Raw genomic sequence first — 27995 nt, 5'->3', positions numbered from 1 at the left:
CCTCCAAATGAAAACATTAGAAAGTCAATGCAATGCATAGCAGTCATAGTGAAAGGAAGTTGGAATTTTAGGAAAGTAAAAATCACAGATCAACTCTAAGAACAATTTGTATTTTGTTACCATTTGATACTCCATCTACAGGGCCTCAGAATGGGTCTCCCACGGCCGTCTTGCGGTCACCGATGTCTTCGATTTCTGCTGTTTTTTTACATGTTTGTGTTTTGGGTAAGTTGCGATTGAAGAGTGCAGTGTGTTGTTGTGTGTGCAGTTGACAGTTGACAGACACCTTTGGCTGCTTTTCAAAGTTCACTGCAGAGAGAGTGTTGACTCATAGTATGAGTCATGTTGCTGTAAATTTCACTTGCTTAAGTTACCTGTAGTAGATTTGGGGATGTGAACTTCAAGCTGTAAAATTCATCTTGGCTGTATGGCTAGTGCTCACTTCCCGGGGTTCACTTTTATACTACCCGAGAACTCTAACTTCATGAACTTTGCGTGCGATAGTTTTAATAATTGTGCATTCAATGCTAGAGTATGTTGATAAATATTGTTTTTTGGTCAATCAGCATTGACATTTTTTGCAACAGATGTTATTTATTGTTAATGTTGAAATTTGGATGAAAGTTATTTTGATGAGTCAACTGTATATCTTAAAGATTGCCTATTTTGAACAGTAGAAAATTGTTAAAGTGCAATTGTAGCAACATTTTTGATGGGATCGCCCGTCGTGATCAGCTGTAATAGATTCAGTTCAGTTTATTTTCATCACAACACACATCGGTACAAGTATAATGTAATACTAGAAAACAATTTTGTAATAAATTACATGTCATTAGATTTATAAAGTTTACTTTGAGGACTGTTAAAAATATCAATTTTTGATCATTTGGGAAAATAATTTTTTTCGATCCAAATTTGAAGAAAGCTGAATGTGATATGAAACGAAAGCAAACCTGCACCAACAATATCTACTCCGGCCTTACGATTGAACACAGTTCAAAACACAATGACCATTTTAAAACAGTCATTACAGAGGCAACCATTTATCTGCATGGGTAAATAAATTTGATTTCTTCCAGACAAGCTTTCAGAAACTTTATTATAAATAAATGTCATATTTAACGGTTTGTCCATGTGTGAAGCTACGAGATGTTCAGCAGATCGACATTGACACACTGATACATGATGATAGGCACTGGAATGAAACAGTAATTTTCATTGTTTTACTCGAGACTAGGCCTACATCTGATAAAACTACCATTTATTAGGAAAAAATCAAAATCTATTTTTAATGCAAATTGCACATAATTTTGCTTTAATTAAATTACATTTATTAACATATTAAACAAGTCAGTATTTCTAACTGATAGTTACATTCCAGTTTCACAAAAATATATTGCTGTTCTCCTACCCAGAGCTGTACAATAGACTATGCATGGGAACTCCACTGATAGCTTCCACATATGTATACCAAGCTTGGTCAAATTTGATCATTTTGACTTGTAAAACACTTTTGACTAAATGACATAATATGACTGAGGCTGAGCAAAGTTTTCAAATTTGAAATAGAGGCTTCCCTTTTGGAAGTGCTATACATTGTATATTGGTGATCACCCATTGTGATCCTATATGTTGATTTTGGGGTACTAACCTATCATCATAAGATTATCAGTGACAAGGGGCAAGATTCTCAATTCTAAAACTTTTCACCTAACATGATTATTACTCGATGAATAATCTACACCATGATTATCATCACTGTTTACCATGTTTACTAACTGCTCCCGTTTACTAACCGAAGCGTGGGTCTCTAGCTAGTTTGAAAAAAGATAAGATTTTAATACCATCTTAAACCTCTGGCTACATAATGTTTCTTTCAGATTCATTCGCTTGGCAAAAATATCATCATATTTGTATGTCCTTTTTTAATAGAACAAAATTAAAACATGGTTGCCTATGTAGTAAAACTAGTATACGGCCACACGTTTTGAACTGGCCACCCAAAAATGGTGGTGGTGTTACATATTTTCAAATTATGATCTGTTCAATTGCGGATGTCTTCAAAATCTAAAAGTTGCTGTAAAATTTTTATTACTTATCCTATCATAGTCAAAGTATACATTTTCTGAAATTTGATGAGGAATCTAAATATGGACTTACTTTTTCTGTATGGGTTAGGGGTAAAATGTTGCAGTTCAAAATATGATAAATTGTAAAAAATTCTAACATACTTTTGGACACCCTGTATTCCGAGATTACCAAACAGCTGTGATTTTTTTTTCTCTCCAAAGTCTGCAGGCTCCCCTATCCTCTAACTAAATAGATGTTGTTTTCTTTCAGTTTATTACTGCAAGTTAGTAATAAGCAATGCATTAAGTAACCCTTTTGTATCCGAATTTTTTATTCCACCCTGTATAATTTCAAGGTCACCCTGTATAATGAGTTGAAATATGTATTGTTACATTCCTTATGCCTTCAGCTTTCCAAAAATGTATACTTTTGCTAGTTTAGGGTTGATAATTGTGGAGATATTTTAATTTGAAACTCGATTGGTGTAAAAATTCATATATTTGTGATGTAACGCTATGGGTGGCGAGTTCAAAACACATGGCCATATAGTACATGTAATCATGCATAACTCACAAACACAAAATCGGAATCAACTGAAATTTTTTTATTATTTTAGGAATAAGCTTTTTTTGTGGATATCTACTGAAACATACCATAAAAAGCAGATGTTCGAATCACAAAATACTGCTTTTTCCCTATTATCTTTTTCAAGTTTTTCCCTAAATATCTCTTTCAAGTTTATTTGAGTGAAGCAGGTACATTAATGTTTAACTAAAGTGCTACAATGTAGATATTAAACAAGAGTTACTTGTTTTCCAATCTAGGCAATAGGATCCACACTACTTGGACTTGGTATATATGCAGAGATTGAGAAGAGAAGTTATGAAGCAGTCACTGATGTGTTTGTCAGTCCATCATCTCTTATGATTGCTGTTGGTGCCTTTATGTTTATATTAGGATTTATTGGATGCATTGGGACTCTCAGAGAAAATATTATCTTACTACAAATTGTAAGTACATCTGTAGTGTAAAAGTTGCAAGTAAACTTGCATTTTGAAAGACTCAGTCAGAAATTTGACAATTTCCTGTGCAAATGTTAAAGGAAACAAACCAAAATATTGATAAAGTCTTATTATTTAAATGTGACACAATCTGGTCCATGGGGGCCAAAGGCGGCAAATTTGAAACGTAGATAAAGGTAAAAATATGGAGTTAAAAAACAATAAAATACATAAGAAAATAGACATCAAAAAACTTCATAACTTTAGAACCAAGTATGTATGCTAGACCTTTGGTGTTTTCAATAAATGATAGCCTATTGTATGTATAATGTAATAATTAAAGTAACTCAACTTTCATAAATGCCTCCTTTGGCCCCCATGGACCTGATCGTGTCACAAATATAAACGTCTTCATGTTCTTTTCGTAAAACATTATTTTAACATTGTTTTGAAAATAAGTAATCCTATAACCTAAGCAGTAAGTGTTAATGGTTATTACTAGTATTGACTTCTCATGTTCAAATTATATACTTGTAGCTACTGGCATAGCCAGGGGGAAGTTGACCCCTGTGGAATATCTTGGGGCCCCCTGTGGGATGCTGGCCCTCATAATATTTTAGATTTTCAGGCCTTTTTTGATAATTTTTCCCCCTTCCCTCAAAAGTCACCCCTCCCCTCCTTTGGATCAATCCAGGCTACACCACTACTTTTACCCTAACTTAATGTTGAATGTCAGATTTGATTGCAATGTCTGATTATAAATGCCATCTTATATCTCTTTTTTCTTATTTTAGTTTGCTTGGACATTAGCAGTTGTCTTTGCTTTGCAACTAATCACAGCAATTGTAGCTTTTGTTTTCAGAAACAAGGTGGGTGTCATTTTGTTACTGTTTTTATTGTTTAAATGTGTGAAGTGATAGATACATGTTTAAATGTATGGAGTGATAGACTATTTGTGCAAGACTTTGTTGTAAGGCACAAAAAGGTAGTACATTTTGCTGAATAATTCTGGATATTACGGGTGCACAGAAGTGTGAGGTTCAGTGACGGGAAGTGTAATATCACGACATATATATACCGTAACCACCCGGGTATTTAAGCCCACCTTCAGGTATAAGCCCACCTTCAGGTATAAGCCCACCCCCTATTTTTCAAAACATTCTGGGAACAATGGTGCATTCGGCTATAAGTCCATGTTTTATATGACACCATTTTTGGATGTTATGTGAAAATGTAGATGTTCTTTCTTATTGAGCATAAGTGCAAACAAAATCCCTTGTATTTTGCTCACAGATGTGTAAGCTGTCCCACAATGCAATGTATTAGGTACCCAATTCTGAGAGGTGAAAAGCTTAAAAAGTACAGATAAAAAGTGAGATAATAAAAGTCAAATTTGTAAAAAGCTTACATTGTCAAGCTATGTTCAAAAAAAGATGTATTAAACATGAAGAATGTTGTATCATCACCAAACAGCGCAAATAGCCCCATCAATTGCATGGCTTTTGTTATAACTCAATGAAATAAGGCATCCACTCTTTATTTCAATAAATAATAAAAACTCTTCAGTTCCCCAATAAGTCTCCAAGATGGCTTCCAGTTTCAAAATGGCCACCATACATGTATGCTCTACAAGTGACCATGACAAAATACACTCAAGATTTATTGCTTTATATTACTCATGAAATACATTCTGCTAAAAAGTGCATGGGTACTTTAAATCACTATGTCAGTTCACAATTGCTCACTTTTACTGGTTATAATGACTCCAGGTGTCGTTGACTGGTGGCCCATTATGACATATAACAGAATACAATATTTTAGTTTGATTTTAATTAAGAAATAAAGGGTAATGCATGATCCTTTACACGAAAATAATGTGTCAGAGGCAGTAAAAACGTAAATAATGGGTGAGGCGCAGCCGAACCCATTATTGAAACGATTTTACTGCTGAGGACACATTATTTGCGTATGAAAGATAATGCTGCACCCTTTATTTCTATTCTATTACCACAAAATAGTGCGATTTAAAGAGAAAATATCACATTTTTTGCCCAAATATTTCAAGTTGTTTACCTCAAGGTGTAGCGCCTGCAGGTAGCCAAAGCGTATGCACATTCCAATAACACAACCTAACATTCCATTCTCCCCTATAAGCAGGTATGCACATACAATAACACACCCCTGGCATTCCATTCTCCCCTACATATTAAAGCAGGTGTGCTGTGCGCTTTGCTGTGCGCTGTGATGATATAAGAACATAAAGTTTGTTGCCCTTGACACTTTATCGCTAATTAATGGTCTGTCACGTGACGTGTTCCAACAAATCACAGTGCGCGATTTTGAATAATGGGTCGTGGGGGTAATAGAATATACTATTTTGGTTCTTAAATTGAAGGAACATATTTTCTATACTGTCATCAAGTTATCCCAACCCCTGTTCTCAATCATCCAGGCCTTGAAACAATGTTAACTTCTTGGGAATGAGGTAAAATCACAAATTCAAATGGATTTCTCTTTATATATATTTTTTTTAACCAAATGCCCGGGGGAGGCACTCAACACAAATGACCATACGGGTATGCTCCCGAAAAATCTCGCAGCTCTGAAAGACCCGTATATTTGACCAAAATAGAGCTCCGAAAGACCCTTGATTTTGATAATTTCAGCTCTAAAAGACTCTAAAATTGCTCATTCCTCATTATTTCTGGGGTTTTTCAGGCGATTTTCAACCAAAAAGCCAAGAAAGACCCTTGAGTTTGACTGTTCGCAGCTCCAAAATATAACTTGTTCGCAGCCCGGTTCGCAGCTCCAAAAGACCCCCTTTTACCGGTATGCCATCAGCTCCTAAAGACCCACCACCTCAAAATTCCGGGGAGCATACCCACCAAAATATTTTGATGTGCCCCCCCGGTCCAAATGTCCCTCCAAATGGGAAGGAGCTGCCTAGATTCCCCATTCTTAAACAGTTGTCATTTTCCCTGTAATAAAAGTATTGTTTTGAGACCCAGTCTATTTCCTGATATAACATGGACATTATTTTTGCATGGAACAACTTGTTGTGCCGTCTTGTTGTTCCACTCACAATAATGCTATTTCCCATGTTATGTCAGGCGATAGACACATGGCTGGCTCTCAAAACAATACTTTTCTTCAGTAATTATTTCCAGTCCTGTATTAAAATCACATTTAAAATATTGATTTATATGATCTAGAAACAAAAGAATAAGAAGGGCTATATTATCTGGGAAGAAAAACAAAGAGAGGGAGCCAGGGAGAGAGAGAGAGAGGAGGGGAAAAATGAGGATGAAAGAGAAAGACTGAGTCTGAATGAGAGAAAGAGAGAGGGTGGATAGAGGGAGAAAGACAACAGAAGGGAGGTAAAGGTTTGAATATAGTTTATTCAAGTTCAAGTTAAAAGTTTGTTGATATAGTTTCATGTTTATGTTTCAGGCAAGTGCCTTAGTAAGCGATGGAATCCGTGGTGCAATAGAGGATTATTATAATGATCCTGATATTCATTTTGCAATTGATACACTACAGCAAGAGGTAAGTAGCTTGGAATCTTTGTCACTGGATCCCAGTCAATGTATTAATTCATATATTGCAGAGACATCAGGGTCATATTCAGCATGGAACCCAGTCGATGTATTCCTTCATATGTGACACGATCTGGTCCATGGGGGGGGGGGGGCAAAGGTGGCAAATTTGAAACTGAGATAAAGGTAAAAATATACAGAGTAAAAACAGTAAAATACGTAAGAAAATAGACATCAAAAAACATCATAACTTTAGACAACTATGCTAGACCTTTGGTGTTTTCAGTAAATGATAGCCTATTTTATGTATAACGTAATAATTACAGACAACTCAATTGTCAAAAATGCCTTTGGCCCCCATGGACTAGATCTTGTCACATATTATTGTAACAACCCTCATAATATCTAGGCCTATATGAAACTGTCCAGTACATTGAACAAAATGTTTCTTATGTATGTTATTAATTATCCTAATTCAATATTTTAATTTAATTTAGTTTGAATGCTGTGGCGGTTATGATTTTAATGATTGGGACAACAACATATATTTTACTTGTGGCCAGAGAGGTCCCACAGCATGTGCAGTCCCGTATTCCTGCTGTATTTCAACTAAGGTATGTACTTTGTAATTATCATTCAATTCACATGATCTTAAATAATTACAATTATTTGTCAGTTACTGTGGTTTAGCTTGTAAGTTCTTGCTTGTTAGCCTGAATTGGTTCCTGCATAAGTACTGTATAAGTACCATATTCATTCCAATAAGCGCCTAGAGCGCTTAACAAAGTCATTTTGGGTGGGTGCTTATTTTTTACCTCGTTTACCTAAATTTTTCAAAAGGACAGTTATTAGAGACAAATTTACGTATGTTATAAAAGGGTCCTGAGACGTTCTAATAGCTTTTCTGATGCAGAAAATGTTTTGCAAGTTTATGCAGGACTTGTAGTCCTACAGCAAATTGAAAATACCCTGGGTGGGCATTTATTGGGGCATGGGCGCTTATTGGAACGAATACGGTATATATATCTTATAATCTTTGTTGGGGATCTTATCCAGGACATCTTCGAGCTGACCATAAAAGTTTTCCATAGCTTTATCAGGTGCAGTTGATGAATGGGATGTTGAAAGGGTGACCGTGCAGTATGAGAGAGATGATTCTGTCGCTGATTGGGTTGAGGCCCAGGAAGGATCAAGCTGTATTCCTGTCCAAGATGAAATCTACTCTGAACTCCTGCTTTCCTTCATCTTTGCCTAATGAATATATCATTGTGTATCCATTGTCTGTAATAAAATGTCCTTGTTTGAGCCACCATGTTTCTGAGATCCTCAGTATACAAATGTGCTGCTCTTTTATTCTGGTTGTAATGATCTCTAGCTTCCCAACAGTCATACCTTGAACATTCCATGTTCCTATGACTTGATGTTTTCTCAGGTTCATGCTGCTCCTTTGTGCTCAGGATTGTCGGCAGTACACTCTGCATCACTACAGCTATGCCTAGTCGGATCAACATGGTCCTCTTCCCCAGTAGCCATTGACGCATCGTCTGGCCTGTGGGTACCACCATTGAATGCCGGATTCTATATTGATTACGACCTCTTATAGAAACTATCTTGGCCAAAAGTAAATGCAGTGGATGACCAGGTCCTACTGCATTAATAGACTTGCTGGATGGCCACCATTGGCTCTCCAGAGCCGACGCCCCTTAAGATGAGAGTGCCCAGCCACCCTCCTCACCAGGAGACTGGTGGGAGAGCCGGTTCAGTCACCAACAGCTCAACCCTTAATAGGTTGTACTTGATACAGGTTACCAGTAGCAGGTCTCCAGACCTGACCTGACAGATGGAGCACCCCCTTAGGGAAAAACACCCATGGGAAAGCCAGCACCAAGAAGTGCTGGTAAGGGTAACTTTCAGCCTTGCGCAATGAAGGGCAAAACACCACACAGGCATGAAAATCAACTTTTTTAAGGAGACCATGTTGTGATTTGTGTGCTTATGAACTGGTGAACTTGAGATAATTTTTATCTATTTATTTTTATTTTTTTTATTTTTCCAGTATTTCTGAGCATTTGATTCTGAAAAAAAAAAAAAAAAACGTGGCTATATCTCATATATCCCATTTGATTTTTTGAAAGAAATTATTTTGATTTTATTGCATTACATGTGCATCAGTTTATGCTGCCATGTTTTAAATAATAGCAAACTCGGAAGCATATTAACACATATGGAACTATACATTTATACCTAAGAATAATTTAACAATAATATCTATCCTAGAGAAAAATTAAAAAGATACATTAAAACCAAGTATGCTATCACTACAAAACATGTGTGTCATCATAATTAAAAGATAAAATCTTTAATATTACATTCATGACTGTCATATCAGCATACTTCCTCACATACTTCCTGTGTTGGCTAAATTTGCATTTGATTTGTAGCTAGAGGTACAATGTGGGCAAAATTAAAATAAAGTCTATTATTTTGTTTAATAAACTTCTCTAGGTGTTTAACCTTAAAGCTAATTTATCATCATTATTTGTTACAAAGATGATAACACAGTAATTTTTGGCCAATTCGTCGGTCGCAACACATAGTGGCGTAGAGTGATATTCCAAATGTTCCGTTTCACATAGTGGCGTATAGGTTTAGAGCTAGCTATTACCCTATAATAGTTATTCCTTTTTAACTATTAAAGATACAGTTTAATAGTTTGAATCTTAAGCTTCAATTTAAAATTGAATCGGGCCACTGAGAGATTACAGTGGAGGAGTATGGACTCCGTTACTGCTAGCATATCCTTCATAAATGTTTTGCTTGGAGACGTATTTTATCTTTCACGTACGCCACTATGTGTTGCGACCGACGAATTGATCAAAATATTTGGATACATGTAGTTTCGGTCAAAAATAAAAATAAGCAAATGAAAGCAATACAATTTTGGCCAAGTTTGGCAGTTTAAAAAAAAATGCAGTTTTTATTGAAAAATAATGAAATTCCTAGATGATACAGGTTTCATGGTTTCATTACCCTCCCTCCTCGGATACTTTAAATCACTTACAAGTGGGCAATTTTCAGTGTCAAGGTGAAAAGTACCCACAATTTCTGTCTCTTTAATGACCAAGTAATAAAGAAAAGTACTTAAAAAAATAAAAGCAAAAAAAAAAAGCAAAAAAAAAAAAACCCCAACAATTTAATAAATATTTGGCTAGGATATTTGGATACTAAATGTGTGCACATAATTTGCTAAGTTCTTTCGTGTACATGAGTATGTGTTACATGTACATTTCTTGCTAGTTGCTGGCTGTCTAGTATGCAGTCATGAGGTTGTCTAGTATGCAGTCATTTGTGACTACCCTACTTCCATATAGGAAGTCTGCCATGCTATCATTAGTCATCATGTATTTGACACAGTTGCTTAGAAACTAACTAACTCACTATAAACTACACCTAGATGCGGACCTAGATGTCACAAATCACTCACATAAAGTTTGTTGATGAAAACTAGTTATACTATATTTCAAACAATCTTGGAGGTTTGGGAAAGGTCAAAGGGCATTGGATCCCTACCATTTCCCTATAGGGAACAGAATTACAACCAGTATTACTGTATTATTGATCACTTCATAATGACACATTTTAATTGCTGATTAGTGTGACGTTAATGGGCTATTCCAGTTGAATTCCATACACCCCCTATGGAAGACATGACATTAATCTTCTATACAGGGAATGTACATTTCAAATGGGGTTACCTGAATAGGTGGCTCCATGTGAAATCTACACTCCCTGTGCAGATAAGATCATGCTCTGCATATCAGTGTATGCATTTCAACTGGAATAGCCCAAATGAGCCCCTCAATTGATAGTACAATGTCATGCAAATATTTTTATTATCAGATGCATTGGGCACCAGTAGGTCCATTTTTAAGCGTCCCATTTAAAAAATTGAAATTTACGTTCATGAAAAGCTTTATTAGAAAAACAAATGATATAAAAAGTTACAAATTATTTGCAGAATTTTTGCAAAAATTGGAAAGGACATGAATTTTCCAAGACATTCATAATCCTCTGCATCCGAGATTCTGTTGCCAGATGCATCTGAACACCAGACTCTTCATAAGCATCCCAATGCTGAAGTATTGCGTCCATGACATGCAGACATGTGTAAAACCTTGATCCCTGCCGTCCGTAGTGTACTACTCATGTGTGGAAACACAGTCCAGAAATGAATTGCCATACCGTGGACACACATTTTGTAGTTTCACATGTGACCCTACACACCTACCCCAAACGAATAAAATGATTACAAAACAAACGAAATGTATTTTATTATTTTCCTTTTTAGGTGGATATGGTTCCTAACACCCAATGTGGATATAAAGTAAGGGAAAATAGCCCAACCAGATTTGATGTGGACAATATGATCTTTGTCAGAGGATGTACAGATGCCATGAAGTTATGGGCAGAAGATAACCTTAAAACTATGGCTGTAGTTGTTCTAGTCCTGGCTATACCTCAGGTGAGAGAAAAAATATATAATTTCCCTTTACCTTTTTTTTTTTTTTTTTTTTTTTTTTTAGAAAAAGAATCTTTATTTTAGGGATTGCATGTTTATGAATAGATGTCAAACTCCTGTTTTATGTTTGATGTACACATCAAAACTGTTTGTGTAATGCTTGCTATGCATATATCAGTCATTGTCTTTGTGAAGCTTTGCATTGGTGTATCCAGAAAAATATGAGTGCTAACCTTAATTGGCCTTGAATTTGGCAAAGGGTCCAAACTACAAATATTTGATCTGTTTAACCCTAACCTCCTAAGCCAAGCACTCGGTTGGCGACACTTTGCCACTGGTCTTGGGCTTCGCTGGCCAGCGAAACCGTGCCTATATATCATTTAGGGCGATTGCATCATCACACCACGTGGGATGCACGCACGAACAGCACATATATCAAGTAGTATTTTGTAGTATACAGGCGGGTTAGGGTTAAGAAATCCTATACTGAGTTTCGATAGTGGTAACCTAACCCTAACCCCTAAGGGCTTTTTGGCGACGGGATGGGATAGAAGGAAAGAATAAAGAAAGAAAAGAAAGAAAGAAGTTGTTGGCTCTGGGTGGGATTCGAACCCGAGACCCCTCGCATGCCAAGCACTCGGTCGGCGACACTTTGCCACGGATCTTGGGCTTCGCTGGCCAGCGAAACCGTGCCTATATATCACTTAGGGCGATTGCATCATCACACCATGTGGGATGCACACACGAACAGCGCATATATCAAGTAGTATTTTGTAGTATACAGGCGGGTTAGGGTTAATATGGGTTTGAAGCATCGTACCAAGATGTCATTAATTATGACATGATGTCATTAATTATTGTGCCAGGGTGTCATTAATTATTTCAAATCAAATAAAAATATTTTATTTTCCCACAATTCTTTTGATTGTCTTTTAATTGATTGCATTAGAAATTACAAGCACTCAAACAAGTATGAACTTTGTCTCATTTTGTGTAAATGTGTTAAAAACATTTTATGCATGTATGCCTGTGAACTCTGTGTCAATTTTTTTTGCATGTTAATTTGTTTGCTTACTTTTTATTTTTGTTGCATGCTAACAGATTGCAGGAATATTTATGACATTTCTCTTCATTTTGCAAGTTGAAGATGAGCAGATTGCTTTAAAATATGAAACCTAGATGAATGATGCATGTATATGGTAGGCAAGCTGTGTGTAGGGGCCAGGGATGCTTAATTACATCTAACATAAAAATATACCATAGCTGTTTGGGAACAACCTAAAAGTTTCAAGACATCCTATAAATGAGAGTGCTTTCATTTAGGAAGCTGACCTCTCCTTCATTCCCTCCCTCCCTGATGATATGAATTTAACACATTTTCAGGAAGGAAATGATGCAACTAGCATAACAGATGCCTGCAAAAATGAGCAGTTTTGGAGAAAATCACAAAGTTTGATTTTACTTTACTGCCTCAATGAAGGCATATGGACTATATTTTTTACAAATGTAATTATACTTTTTGACCCTCTCCCCCCTAAGGAAAGGACTTTTGTTTATAGCACATCTTCAAACTTTTGGTGTGTTTCCTTACACATCATAGTTTTCACTAATGATATGCACTACTGAACTTCACTAACATAAAGGTTTGTCTACTTCTGCCATGTTAATTTGTTGATACTTATAATCTCACTTTCAGTGATATAGTTATTAAACCCATCAACAATCATGGATCAATCAGGGATGTAAGGTTTCGGGATAATCTGGAATTCCAGATTTTTTTTGTCCAAATTTCGACACTCTTATTTATTTTCAGCCTGTTTGGGAGCCTTTTGCCCAAATTCACATGCTTTTTCCAGATTTTCAGGTTTTTTCTTCAGGTCTAATTACATCCCTGAACATGATTATCCCCCACCCCGGCTCTTTGGATTGAAGTATTACACCCCACCCTCTGTAACTTATGTTATTTCAAGAATTCTTGCTTGAAGTTGCTTGAGTATCCTCAAATCACTTAACCTTAACAAATGCAATGTTAATGCTAAAATAAGGCAAAATTAAAACAATGATGACTTAAAGGTGAGCTAGAAGATGCACATTACAACTTCTTACAGTTTCCTCTGCTTTGTTTTGTAATTTTTATTACAATAATTATTTCTCAAAATGCCCCCCCAGATTGTTGCACAATACCCTGATGTAAATCCAGCCCTGCAAATAAACCTGCCTAGGTTTAAACCAAGTATCTTAAAAGCACCAGGGGCAATCACTGACTGCACTATATACTTTCACTAAGGTTATGGTCACTAATATTAACAACTATATTCTCAATACTTGCTCAGTCCATTTCAGTTTGTTGGCATTTTTGCATTGCTTTGGTAAAATTGCATGTACAGTTTTAATTTTAAACATTCAATACTGATTAAAGTTTGTTTTATCAAGTTCTCATATTTGATTCAAAAGCATTCACAGAGCACTGCCAACATACCAGTCCAAAATAACAGCAAGGGTCAATGCAGAATCAAATCAAAATGACAAATGTAAATTGACTTATCTTGCTAAATGATTACAAAATATAGATCTATAATAGACTGGGCAAGTATTGCCTGAAAAAATACTAATGATTGCTTTTGTTTGTTTTGTTTGTTTTTATTAACAAATGACTAATTGATTTTACATTTTACATTGCTTTACATGTAACTATTCACAAACCCCATATTGCACCACATTGACATTTACAGAAATGAATTAATATGTTAACTATTCATACCCTGAAAGTAAAATGTCTTATTTTCCTTGGAGCCATTGAATATATTAATTCTGTTTTTCAGAATCTCAGCAATGATAATTGTTGCCTTCCTTGCTGATTAATTGGGAAATTAACATGACTATGTCATGCCTGATTTGTCATGATAAGGGGCTCGGAGGGAATTAACATTCATTGTGATTATCAGTCAAATGTATACACAACAGCTCAGTACATCATATGGACTGTTTCTTTATTTCATTTCTTTCATTTCTTTATTTTACCAATTATTTCACTCTAAGTAAGATTTTTTGTTACAAACGCAGATGGTCTCTATGGGTATGTTCATAAAATATTGAAATTTAATCATTTCAGCTCAAATTGTTTTCATTGAAAAGAGAATCACTTAACTTTTAAAAAAATGAGGGGTCAATCATGTCTGCAGGCCAGCACTTTGGCAAAGTTATGAACAAAAGTATGCTCACCTGAATTGTCCCAATTTTTGTGTCCCAGCATTATCAATGGCTTCCTATTTCTAACATGTGTGTATGTATTTTATGGCTAAATTTTTACAAAAAGGGCCATTTTACAAAAATGCACCCGTGTTTCAAAAAATATAGCTATCACTTCATGATTGTATCAAATTATTAGTTGTACCAAAATTCAAGTTAGCTTTTGGTTCTGAGGGCCCAGATCCAAATTTTCTTCATTTTCTTATTGGATTACAAAGTTAATACATGATCTTGGGTCACAAGAGTTGTACTAAAGCTTTAAGAAGCCCCAGGAATGAAGCCTACCCTCACATGTCAAAAATATGATCATATTTTACATAGAGCTCAATGCATTTGTCTATTTGAGGTATAGAAAAAATGATGTGTGCCATGATCATTTGTGATTTCATTATAACAAACAAGCAAGTAACAAAGAAGTAAAAGAATTGTTTAAGAAAAAATGAGTACCATTACATGACTAAAATGGGTCTTGTAATTCTGTAAGAAAAGCTGTGTGTTATTTTCATAAGGGGAGCAAGGGTTTGTGTGGAGGGCATGGATATCTATAGTGTGTCTTGTCTCAAGTTGAGAGTAATGCCATGTTGGATGTCACAGTGGCAGTTTTGAATCGCTTGCGTTATGCCTAATCCTGTGTATGTACACAGATATAGAAGTGTGTTTTGTCCGTACGCTGGCAACACAATAGCGTAATTACACTACCACATGCAAACATCCAACATTGCATTACTCTCAACTTGAGATGAGACAGCACACTATATGAAACATGCACATGTTAGACCTGCCATATGTCACAAAATGTACATTTTTTGATTTGTGAAATCTTTATTGAGGGATTTAAACTACTTCAGTGGCAAGCACTGCTTTCCAAGCAGGCCCTCATACAACAATATTTACAACATTTTTACAGAATATTTACAAAATAACATGATGTTTAAAATATATACAAGAACATGAATAATAATGTGAAAGAAAGAAAATAATGCATCTCAAGTACATGAACGATATAAATCAAAATACATGTACAATATGATAATAAATGATTATGATTTAGCAGAAATAATGATGCTCGTCTTGAATTGATGCAAAGACAGAGTTTCAAGGTTTATACGATATGATGGTGGTAAGTTATTCCATAAATTTGCAGCTCTTACAATAAATGTACGTTTACCACTATTAGAATTATATTTAGGCATGATCAATGTGTTAGAAGAATGACTCCTTGTTTTGTGATCATGAGCATTATGGACAAAGTCAAATTGATTACATAAATATTCAGGACACATGTTTTTGATACATTTAAAGGTAAGAATAATCATGTGATTAGACCATCTATCACAAAGTTTAATCCAATTTAAAGAATTTAACATGTCATCTACTGGTGTTCTAATATCAGCAAAGAGAATTGTTCTAGCTAATCTGTTATGAAGCACTTGAAGCTGATATTGATTGGTTGCAGAACAATTAGACCAAACACTGCTGGCATAGTCGAAATGTGGAATTACAAGAGCATTAGAGAGCATAACTAAGGTTTTATGAGGAAGGAAATACTTAGCACGTTTTACAACACCAATTCTCTTGGAGATATTTCCAGATACATAATCAATGTGTGATGACCAAGACATATTACTATCAAACTTAATACCAAGATATTTGAAAACATCAACTCTTTCAATAATTTTGTCATCAAATGTGAGAGTTATGTCCTTGTAATGATTAAGCGTATGATTAGTTCCAAAAACCATAAACTTAGTTTTATCAGTATTTAATGTGAGCTTATTAGCTTTAAACCAGTTAGCAACAGTTTTTAGGTTAGATTCAAGTTGCATTTTTAGGTCATCAGCATTTTTTGCTTTACACATAAGAGAAGTATCATCTGCATACATTACTGTCTTACAAGTTACAACATCAGGTAAACAATTAACAAAAATTATAAATAGCAGAGGACCCAAGATTGAGCCTTGAGGAATTCCAGTATTATAAGTTTTGAAATCTGACAGAAAAGAATTCACATGCACAGCTTGAGCCCTATTACTTAGGTATGATTTAAACCAACAAAGTTCATTACCCTTAATACCATAGTCAGCAAGTTTATTAATTAGAATTTCATGATTTACCGTATCAAAAGCCTTTTTTAAATCCAAAAATATAACTCCTGTTGCAAAACCATTGTCCATATTATTAAGAATATAATCTTGAACATCTAGTAAAGTTGTTGTTGTAGAATGATTGGATCTAAAACCAGATTGAGAATCCGAAAGAATATTTCTACTACAAAGATAATCATATAATTGGTTATGAACAGTTCTTTCAATAATCTTTGAAATAATTGGCAAGACAGAAATCGGCCTGTAATTGCTTACGTTATTCTTATCACCAGATTTAAAAATTGGAGTGACTTTGGCTTTCTTCCACTCATCAGGAAATTTGGAACTGTTTAAAGAAATGTTACAAATATGAGCAAGTGATTTTGACACATAAGGTGCAGCCAATTTGAGCAGTTTTACATTGAATTTATCTAAACCTGGTGACTTATTATTATCCATATTACATATTTGGTTATATACAAAATCATAGGATACAGAAAAGAATTTAAAACTCTCACTATGGTTACATCGAAATATACTACTTTTCCCATCATTACATGGGCAGATGATATCAATATTATCAAATTGTTTACTAAGTTCTTCACCAACTGAGGTGAAGAATTGATTAAATGAGTCAGCAGTATCTTTACCTGTAGCAATATTACCATGCCCATTTTGGCTTATAATGTGAGGCACATTTGGCTTACCTTTTTACTTGGAATTACTTTTTAAGTGTTTTCCATAACTTTTTGCTATCATGTACATTATCATTAATTGCCCTTTCAAAGTGCTTCTTCTTCAAATAAAATTTCATATTATTAACTCTATTTCTAACTGACTTAGCCTTTTCCCAATCATCAGGGTCATTGGTTTTATGAGCCTTGGCATAAAAATAATCCCTATCCTTACACAATTTAAGAAAATTACTGTCTACCCATTCAGGGATCTGCCCCTTTATACGCTTAGTTTTAAAAGGTGCATGTTCATCGCATGCTTCATTAAACAATGATTGCCACTTAGATAGAGCGTCATCAACATCATCAATACAGTTTACTTGTTCCCAATCAATATTCTGAATTGTGTTCACAAAGTGTGATTCATCAACATTTTTGAAGTTTCTTGATGTGACAGTTCTTGGAGGCAATTTAATTTGTTTGTGTTTGCGAACAACATATATTAATGAATGATCACTAAGTCCTAGACTATGTACACCTGACTGAAAGGACCAATTCTGGACGAGACACAAAGATCAAATCAATTATAGTTCTACTTTTATCAGTAATTCTAGTGTAATCATTAATGAGCTGAGACATTTGGCATTTTTTGCAAGATTAGATACTTTTTAGAGTCGCACTTTTTAGAACATCCAAATTAAAATCACCTAATATATACACATCATCATAAATATCATTGCACTTTTGAAACAAAACATCCAATTTATCAATATAGTCAACAGTAGAATCTGGAGGATTTGTAAACAGTACCTACAGCAATAGGTTTGGTGTTAGGTAAGTTGATTTCAATAAAAATTGCCTCTACCTCATCATCATGAATATCAACATTTTCTTTAAAACATAAATTTTCTTTTACATAACACATTACACCACCATGAGCCATCCCATTACTTCTATCTAGACGACAAAAATTATAGCCACTTATCATAAGTTCAGAGTCATCAATACTTTTATCTGTCCAGGTCTCACTCAGACAAAGAACATCAATATTGTTTTCATGCACAAAAATATCCAGATAATCGAGTTTGTCAATAATACTTCTAATGTTTAAATGAGCCATTTTGAGATCTTTTTGCAACTTGCACTTTAAATCAACAAAACATTCACCAAAAGGGAGCTCGTCATTAGCAATTCGTGTAAAACAGCAATTACATAACCAATTCATAGAAGTATCTGTTAATGTCGGTGATCTATCAACACATTGGGCATGAAAATCAAGAGTACAATTATTGCAAGATATATGTTTAGACTTACCAATTTTACAACTACAATGTCCACAAAACATATTTTCTTGGCAACTAGATATATTATTATTTTCATCAAGATTAGACTTTACGTTTTAGCTTGTTTGATACGAAGAGTCTTAAAAAAGAAATGAAGTTGCTAGCCAACTGTGTTGTCCCTGATCGACGAAGATGAATGCCATCCTTTGCAAGATGCCTATGAATAATTTTTGCTATTGTCAATATAGTTCAAATTTAAATGTTCACAAGTCTCAAATAATCTGGAGTTGAATTCCTTAATCCAGGCATAGCGTCCTTTGTGTTTTTGTATAGTTAGCGAAGATATTGCGACAGAGATCTGCGAGTCAATCTGCTTAATTCCATGAATAAGTTGTGTAAGTGCGGCAAGGCATTCTTGTGGGAGGGTAGTCCGAATGTTATTGGTCCCACAGTGGACTATGACTGAGGAGGGGTTGTACTGCCTAATGTATGATGGTGCTAGTCTAATCCAAGTTTCAATTCTGCTGCCTGGAATACATTCATTTACAACATTGAGGCGTCGCGACATTCTTCTTCCATCAAGGTATTTGGGGATTGAATCCCCCAGAATTAGAACGGTGTGTCGTGGGCGTCTTAATTTCTGTGTTGAAGCTTCAGGTGCTGGCATAGAGAAACTAGAAATTGATGCTGCATCAGGCATGTTGATAACACATTCACTACTGGCCGTTCTTTGAGTATGTTTTGAAGTCCGTCTAAATGTACTTGAAGCACCGGCAGTGGGATTTGGAGAGGGAAGGGGAAGGGGTGGGAAATCTTCAGGCATGTCCTCAACTTCCAAAGCACTAAATACATTGCTTGTAGGGATGTCGATGATAACAGAGTCCGTTCTGCTGGGGGGAGTGGGTTCATCATTGGGCATGTTAATTATAACGCTCAGGTTCTGAGGCTGGGGGGTGCTACTGCTGGGAGCTGTGAACGTGGTAGAGATATCAGTCTGTGTGGCAGTAGAGCATGTGATGGTATCATCAGTCTGTATTCCAATACTACATGTAGAATGGGTGCTAACAGGATGTGGGGTCAAGTCCAATTGTGTAGAAACATTGGCTTGCAGCCTAGGTTGAGAAGATGTGATCGGGCGAGAGATGTCATGGGGGTACAGTTGAACTTGCGCAACTAGAGTTCAAGAGGTTCAGTTTTTCCCCAATGTCTTGTACTAAGTGTGTTGAGGTCCAGTGGTAATGTTGACTCCCTTGGATAGATAGGGTATGAGTAGATCAGTGTTACTCTTTCTTAATCTGTTCTTTTTTCCCCATCTTGTTGACAGCTCTTTGGGTGTTGTCTAGCCTTCTACTTCATCTTGCAAGTCCGGGAGGAGCAGAACCAATTTGACTATGGCAAGGCTAAAAATGAAGATGAAGGGGCACGCATGAAGTAATATGTAACCATGGTAACAACAGAAATGTCAAAGGTCATTATCTATGTCTTACTATAGTTTTTTGCAGAATTTCTTTTACAAATTAAGTGTGCTGCTAACCGTCCAACGTGTATTAGTTTCCACAACTTCCTATGCACACGCTTGACGTCACATGCGTATATGCGATGGTTAACGCATAAAAGGAACCTTGCAACAGATTATAATGAAATATCTACTTCCTGCATGCTGTGTTTGAAATAAGGCAGGCCCTCAGACCAAACAAAACCAAAAACCAAAAATTGTTTTCCTCTTCAACATATAATACTTTTCACAAAATTGAAGCTTCCACTCTTTTATTACATCATTACTTTTTGTTGATTTCCAAGTCTGATGTCTTAAAAAGGCACTATTTGAAATATGTATATATTTGAGTTTAGGCCTGTACAAAGTGATGAGGGCCCGTATATGTTTAGAAATACGGAACCAAGTGGCCCATGAATATTTTGGATTATTTCCAACACTGCCTGCATGTCTACAGTCATTTTGCAGTTTATATTATATGTATATGCACAGACTTCTACAGATCAGTCAACAGTCAAAGTCCCTGTTCTTTGTATGCTGTCTAACAATCATGCCAGTGTTGCGTGTCTGCATTGCATGTCTGTGCGCTTTACACAAAAGACCATAAAGATATGCAGTATGTGCATAGCAGTTTCATCTGTTACACTTCTGGGAATGATCGGCCATTATTATTGGGTGATGCTGAGACTTTCACTGTGGTTAGTCTACAGTAGCTTGTGTGTATATGATTTTACTCTTACTTGAAGCCAAAGAGATTAAAGGTAAAGAGCCATATTTGCATGTCCCTAATGGAGGGCAAAATAGTATACCTCATTTATTTCACCATGCACTTGAAAGAAAGAATTAATGCTTGTTTGCATTCTGCTTACAACCCATGCAATGTGCTGTTATGCAAAACATTGTAATTATCAAGCTTAAAATATACCAATAATCATTCAGTTCATGTATTGGCTGATAAATGCCATAGGTACATTATTTTGGCTCCATGGATGACAATCCAATGTAGGTAATCACCTCTTTGCTTGAAGTATGCAGTAAGTCTTATTGAATTTTATATTATGTGGGTTTCTATTATGCATGCAAGTTATTTTCAGATCAAATGTGTTTGCATGGAAAACAAAGTGTATTAAAAGGTCAAGATTATATTTAGGCATACCTAAAAAAGAAACACCCTCAAATATTTTTTATAAGTAAAAGTGACCAAAAATTCAAAGTGGCGAATCTGGAAGTAATTTACGATGAAAATATAACTTAAACAGAAGGTAAACCAGAAGTGACCTGTATTTTTTCATCCAGAATTCCCTTTTAATAAATGTCTCCCACTTTTTATGGTGTGTTGACCTCCTCCAGCCATCCCTTGTTCATGAGTTGAAAAATCACCTGACTGGGTGATCTATGGATGAAAAGAAAAAAATACACCCAAATTGAAAACAGTTTTTAACGATAACAATGGACAAAGTTGGTAAATGCCAACAGGGCCTACCTGTGATATTTCACTGGATGGTAATGTATATTTTAATAGGCTTTATATCTTATACACTAATGAAGGATCATATCAAGTTTACTCAAGAGAAGAATGTAGAAGTGACCAATTAGAAAACAATATGATTTATGTTCCAGAATATGCCATGAAGTTTAGCTGCTGCTATGCATGTACAGATTTTTTTTATTACTTTAGGGCTTGAATTTTAAATTTAAGTTTTAAATTTTTTGCTTTTTGCTCCAAAATGCAATGGCAAATTCCAAGAAAATCGACAGATCAAGAAGTACTTATAGACTATTTCAATCTGTGTACTTTACATTCCAAATGAAATCAATTATATATTTTAAATATTTTCTTGAAGATGGTTCATGTGTCGAGAACAATAATTTTGATAGAGTCTGTAGTGCCGAAATGATCAAATAAAACAAAACAAAAACAAACAAACAAAATATTACTTAGCAGTGTTTTAGGTTGGAGGAATAAAATATTTGTCTTGTAGTCTTTACGCTCACAGAAGTAAGATTTCAATGCAGCACTTGCTGTTCGCAGAAAGGAATATATTCTGATCTAATGAAAATGGGACAAGATAAAAAGAGTTCTTGATGTCAATTAGGAAAAATGTTTCTGTATTATTCATTTATGTAATGTAATCTATGTGCCAGGACTGTACAGGGTGTCCCAGAAAAAATTACCGGGCGAATGAATTTGGACGTAAGTCGAGAAATAGACATCAGAATCCAAAAATCTAAACATCAGCGTGTAGCCCATTTTATTCAGCATCTTATATGTCAATTTTACTGGAATCGGTTGATTGATCGCGAAGAAAGGAGCGATTACATAAGGCATGCGTCAATTCACTTCATTCCAAGTTTGTAAGAAAGACCATTCAACACAATGTACACTAGTGGTTAACTGTCAATGGACTTTATATTTTGTTCTTAGAAATCCTTTTTTAAACAACCTGTTTCTTGCAAAACATTTAATTAGGTTTTGTTTGAATTTGAAAATCTGCACGATATTGAAAATTAAAGCTTGCATATAAGATGATGCTCGGTACTTGTAAATATATTTTTTCATTAATGTTGATATAAATGTTGCATAAAGAACAATTGCATATAGAATTCCAGTCGGCTTACAAAAATTCTCACCGTGACATTAATGTCAATTTTCCAAGAAATTTTTAGATTTTAGATTGCAAAGTTTAGATCTTTAAAAACATCAATGTTGCCTGGTGTCAAAAATCACACGTAAATTGTTATTCTTGGCTCAAATGTTCTTTGGAAAGTTAAAATATAACATATTTGCACAACATAATGAATTGAATTTGGAAAACTTCCAATTGCAGAAATCAAAGCTTTCTCGGATAAACTGTTATGAATGCATGAATGACATAACACCGTCCGATTATAAAATAGATAGTGTGATGTGGACTAAATTTAATGAGCGAGAATGAAAAAAGCGCCTGTTGATCAAACTTGAATGAACTGAATTGATGCACGCATTGTGTAATCGTTCATTTCTTCGTAATCAGTCAACCGAATCAAATAAAATTTTCGTATGTGATGCACAACAAAATAAGCTATGTGCTACATTTTAAATTATTTGATTCTGATGTCTATTTCTTGACTTACGTTCAATTTTATTTGCTCGGTAATTTTTTCTGGGACACCCTGTATTTTTACAAATCAGCTTTTTACTTTCCCTGTGACTCTGAAAAGCTGGCCAAAAGTAAGTTTAAGTAAGCTCATAATGTTCAGTATTTTTTTCTTATTATATGTGCAATGTATGTCATACAGGTAGTATTATCATTATAGACCTGTTTATAGTATTTCTTCATTTCAGTTCCCCATGCATATAATATACAGGCTGTATCAAAATGATTGTATCCATCAGTTTGTAGTGATTTTGGACAAGACTGTCACATCACAATGCAACATATTCACCGAGTTTGATGATAAATGCTATAAATGGTCATAAAACTATAAATTCAATAAGATTGAAAAAAGCGGGCTTTTCAATAAACTTCATTACGGATGGGTACCAATCATTTTGATACACTCTGTAACCTGCCCTTCTTTTAAGTCAAATCAAAATGCCAAAATTTGGACATCTTGGCTGTTTGAAGGTAGAAATCATGTAAGTGTTGTTACTAATTTAAAAGATAATATTATAATGAAGTAAAATTATTTATGTATTCCATTTTACACACCTTGTATTTAAGAAAATAGACTTTAAACAAAAAGTTATATTTTCATCATGTTTTATACAATAAAATAAACATACAATTATATAAACATACAGTGAGATAAATAATGTTTAAAAACATTTACCGCCATCTATGTTTACCAATTTCATGTATTACCCTGTAGTATTATGAGCAGTATTTTAGTCTTTCTTGAAACCAAAAACTGAAGAATGTCTTTCTATAAAAAGAAAAAAATGCAAACTGTGATCCACCACAATGGATGTCATAACAATCTGTTTACAGTAAAAACAAGTACATGTATGCAGCTTTTTAATGATTTTCCATTGCTTCATTTTCTATTGCTTTATTTTCTTTTCTTTTCTATTGTTTTATTTTCTATTCTTTCTTTTCTCTTTTGTATTGTATTGTATTGTATTGTATTGTATTGTTTTCAACGCCTTGAGCACCTTTTTAAGGTGGATATTAGCACCTAGTAAGTTAACTTTGTTTAATGTACACTTTAACAATTAATATCTCTAGCTATACATATAAATATGTTTTGGAAGGTGGTTATTTTCACCTGATTATCAACTATTATTATAATAAAATGATATTTATTATAATGCAGTTTTAAAATGTATTAACAAGATATATACAATATATGCAATGTATGTCAAACTTATAAGTATTTGTGTCAAGTGCCAACTGACTGTTGTGAACAAATTACAAATAGGTGTGTTAAATATCACCAGATCAGTGGACTCAATAGGTTTTCTACCTAAAATTAGGTTTTCCAGCTAAAATTTTGGTCATGTTGAAAGATTTGTTTTAATTGGATTTACTGGACCCTGAGTGTAACTATTGGCAAGGTAATGTACTATAGTAGAATGAAGGTATTCATTGTTGCTTTTCAAATAAGAAAACATCTCATATAAGAAGCAACTTTTCATTAATGCTAATCTGAATCTCTACGTTAATTGAACACATCATAGAAAACAATCTGTAACACAGGGTGATGTATTGGGCTATTCCAGTTGAAATCCGTACACCCCCTATGGAAAACTTAACCTTAATCTTCCACACAGAGAGTGTGAATTTCAAATGAGGTAACCTGAATTAGTGATTCCATCTCCTGTGTGGGAGATTAAGGTCTTCTGTAGAGGGTGTATGGATTTCAACTGGAATAGACCATTGTTATAAGATGTGCAATAATGCATGTATATTATGATCATTTTATTACCAAATATGCTTAAAGATACATTTGAGGAAACTGAAGCAGACAAACCAAAGAAGATAAAACCTGCAATTGATAACCACTGCAAAGTATTCATTAGCAAAAAATGTTCTGTTGTGAGAGATATTGACAATTAATTACATTTTAATATCAAATGTCTCAAGATCAAACTTGTAGCATGGCCAAGTATTATAATATGTGTGTACAATTCATGTGAAATGTGAATCATACTTCAAATGTTTCATCTATCTTTATCATGTTTATTAACAATGTAAGCATAACTAAAAAACAAGATTGACAAATGTTCTGATGTTCAACTTACAATGTTGACATAATTAATTGCCATTGAATCACAAATATTTTTAGAGGTTTTGATAACTTGAAATCAAAGACTAGAATTGTATTACTGTACCTCGAAATTTAGACAAGATTTACCAATTGGTATCATTGCTGTCAGGAATCTAATAAGTGACATTGCTTATTCCCAAAATTTCAGTTGATTCTGATTTTGTGTTTACGAGTTATGCATGATTATGTGTATTACTATGGCCATTGAATCCCAAAATATTTTTAGAGGTTTGGATAACTTGAAATCAAAGACTAGACAATTACTGTACCTTGAAATTTAGACAAGATTTACCAATTGGAATCATTGGTATCAGGAATCTAATAAGCGACATCGGCATTACAAATTCCTGAAGTATTGTGGGATGGTTTTGGCAGTTTTAGTATACATTGAACTCTGACCCATATAAGGAAATTACTCTAATTATTATGCATTCATTTCTTATTGTAATAATGTTATCATTAATATATTTTAAATAATTAATTTATGGGATAACATGTTGTTGTTTTTTTGTTTTTTTATTCTAGTAAAACATTTTTTAAATATTTTGTGCGCACAAAAGTATTTCTGATAAGTCATTGTGTACCAAAATTACAAAACTGTCCCACAATACATTGCAAATTGTAATGCCAGTTTGGCTTATTTACCATAGTTGATGTTTGTTAAAAGTATTGCATTCTCAGTTCATGAAGCCTTTTTGTGATTCCATTTTTACAATTTGTACCCCTAAGTTGAATAAATCCTTTCAAATTTGAACAAAATTATATGTGTTACAAATAGAAGCCCTTAAAAGCTCAAAGATGGGTCAACCTTGTAGTGTTGAAATGTGATATATTTTTTCCATTGTAGTTTATAGATGATTTGAGTTCATAGTGAATATATTGTATGTTAATAAATTACAATGGAATTAGGTCTAATATATCAAAGGGTGTGAATGTTTTTGAGTCATCTAGAAGTAGAAAATGGACGGAGAAACTGTGAATAATTTTGTCCATATGAAAGGGGTGTGAAATGAATTTTGCCTCTGTTCAAATAATTGTACATAATCATCATTATTACTTAAACCTGTAATATCAAACATTATAAATATTGTTATGCTATTTTAGTAAAATGTGCAAATGTAATATCTCAATTTGGACATGGAGTCAAATAAATTTATACAATATAGTTTTAATTAAAGGTTAGAAATTGGGGTAGATGAGAGCAAGTTCATCGTTATACAACCAACATAGGTGTACAGATTTAAGGGTCGACACCTGCCCTCTCTCTGACTCAATATAATGGTACAACATTTTCAAGATTTCATGCCACAAAATAGAAAATAGGTGAGATGCTTGCTGACTGCCATGACAAATACAGATTTTAATCAAATTTTGCCCCTTGTGAGTCATCTTGCCCCTCCCCCCTTCTGAAAATCATGCCTACACCACTGGGCTGTGAGGCTTGTATACCTTATGCACCTTACTAGTCTCAGACTGGAGCTTATGCCAGTAGAGTGATTTTTTAAAAGAGTAAGAAGAAACAAATGCTAATATAATTATAAATGTTACAAATAACATGGAAAGCCGAATGAAAATTTAAAATTGTCACACAACCTTTCTAAGCAAAATGAACACAACATGACAATTAGTGCAACTGTTTTCTGGAAAGCAGTATCATTTATTGGTTTTCCATAAACATATTTAAAGTGCTATGCTTTTGTGCAATTTCCATGTATTCCATTATCAAATATATTTACCATGGTAACAATAATGTATTTTTGTAATGCTATTATATTGTTTTAAAACTTAACAAAAGTTTGTTACAAACTTATTTTATATCAATTAATAAAGCTCTGTTTGATAATGATAGTACAACTAATCGTGTTATTTGCTTGTGTATGATTTCGGTCAAATTTTAATTTTATCTTTATTCTTTGCCAAATATAAAATTTTATCAGTAACAACTGCCAGGAAACTGGTGTTCTATATGGGGTTTAATGTCATAAGTTTCAAGGGGCAAGTTTCTCTGGCCAAAATACAAGGACAAAATTGACCACAAGTTGTAATAATTATGCTTCTTCCTTTGGCCCAATTTTAGGTCACAATTGACCTTATTTTAACCCATTTTAGCATTAAAATGGCACTTTTTGTGTGATTTTGTCCCGTTAAGGGGGTACTACACCCCTGGGGTAAATTTGTGACTTTTTTGCATTTTTCTCAAAAGCTAATAAGACACTGGTAACAAAAATTATGTATATTATTGGGGCAAGGAATCCAATTACTATACTAAAATGTCAGTGACGCAAGACAAGCAGTTCAGTATATATGATAGGAAATAAGGTACAGCCTAGCGTTACCTTATTTTTTTTATTGTAAATAACAAACCGCTTGTCTTGGGTCACTGAAATTCCAGTGCAGTAATTGGATTCCTTGCCCCTATAATATACAAAACTTTTGTTACCACTGTGTTATTAGTTTTTGAGAAAAATGCAAAAATAGACACAAATTTATCTAGGGGTGTCGTACCCCCTTAAAATCATTTAAGTAGCAGGCCAGGGACAATTTGAAAATGTTGCCCCCCCCCCTTTGCTTTTCTGGGGAATCACTAGATTTGTTGCTATGCAGGGCCGGGTTCGGGTCAGGGTAAATTGTAGGGGTCAAAAGTGACATGATGCAGTCATGTCTACAGTAGAATTCACCTCGACCTTTGCAGGACTTAAACCCCATTAAAAGCTATTAAACCAAGATAACACTCATTGAAACAGCTCAACTGATTAAATCGGATCTTCTCTGGCTGTGCACATGTGTCTGTTTTATATGTGCGATATAGCAATGAGCTGCTATAATACAGCTTC

At 34.4% G+C, this 27995-nt stretch overlaps 1 protein-coding gene across 2 annotated transcripts; it reads left to right on the top strand.

Moving 5' to 3' along the window:
• Nucleotides 1-28: 28 nt before the first annotated feature.
• On the top strand, nt 29-21118 carry LOC140158828 (tetraspanin-15-like). Of its 2 annotated transcripts, XM_072182060.1 has the most exons (8): nt 29-225; nt 2895-3080; nt 3866-3940; nt 6522-6617; nt 7105-7221; nt 10956-11129; nt 12228-12325; nt 19741-19814. In XM_072182060.1, exons 1-7 carry the CDS (start codon nt 151-153, stop codon nt 12303-12305), a joined length of 801 nt encoding a protein of 266 aa, XP_072038161.1. In that variant the 5' UTR covers nt 29-150; the 3' UTR covers nt 12306-12325; nt 19741-19814. The 2 variants fall into 2 exon arrangements, with proteins under 2 accessions (XP_072038161.1, XP_072038160.1); XM_072182059.1 differs by lacking the exon at nt 12228-12325 and having other exon boundaries at nt 19741-21118.
• Nucleotides 21119-27995: the final 6877 nt, after the last annotated feature.

The sequence above is a fragment of the Amphiura filiformis genome, chromosome 8 (genome assembly GCF_039555335.1).
Source record: "Amphiura filiformis chromosome 8, Afil_fr2py, whole genome shotgun sequence".
Taxonomy (NCBI): domain Eukaryota; kingdom Metazoa; phylum Echinodermata; class Ophiuroidea; order Amphilepidida; family Amphiuridae; genus Amphiura; species Amphiura filiformis.
The sequence above is the reverse complement of the archived record's forward strand: the minus strand, read 5'-3'. Positions and strand labels throughout refer to the sequence as shown.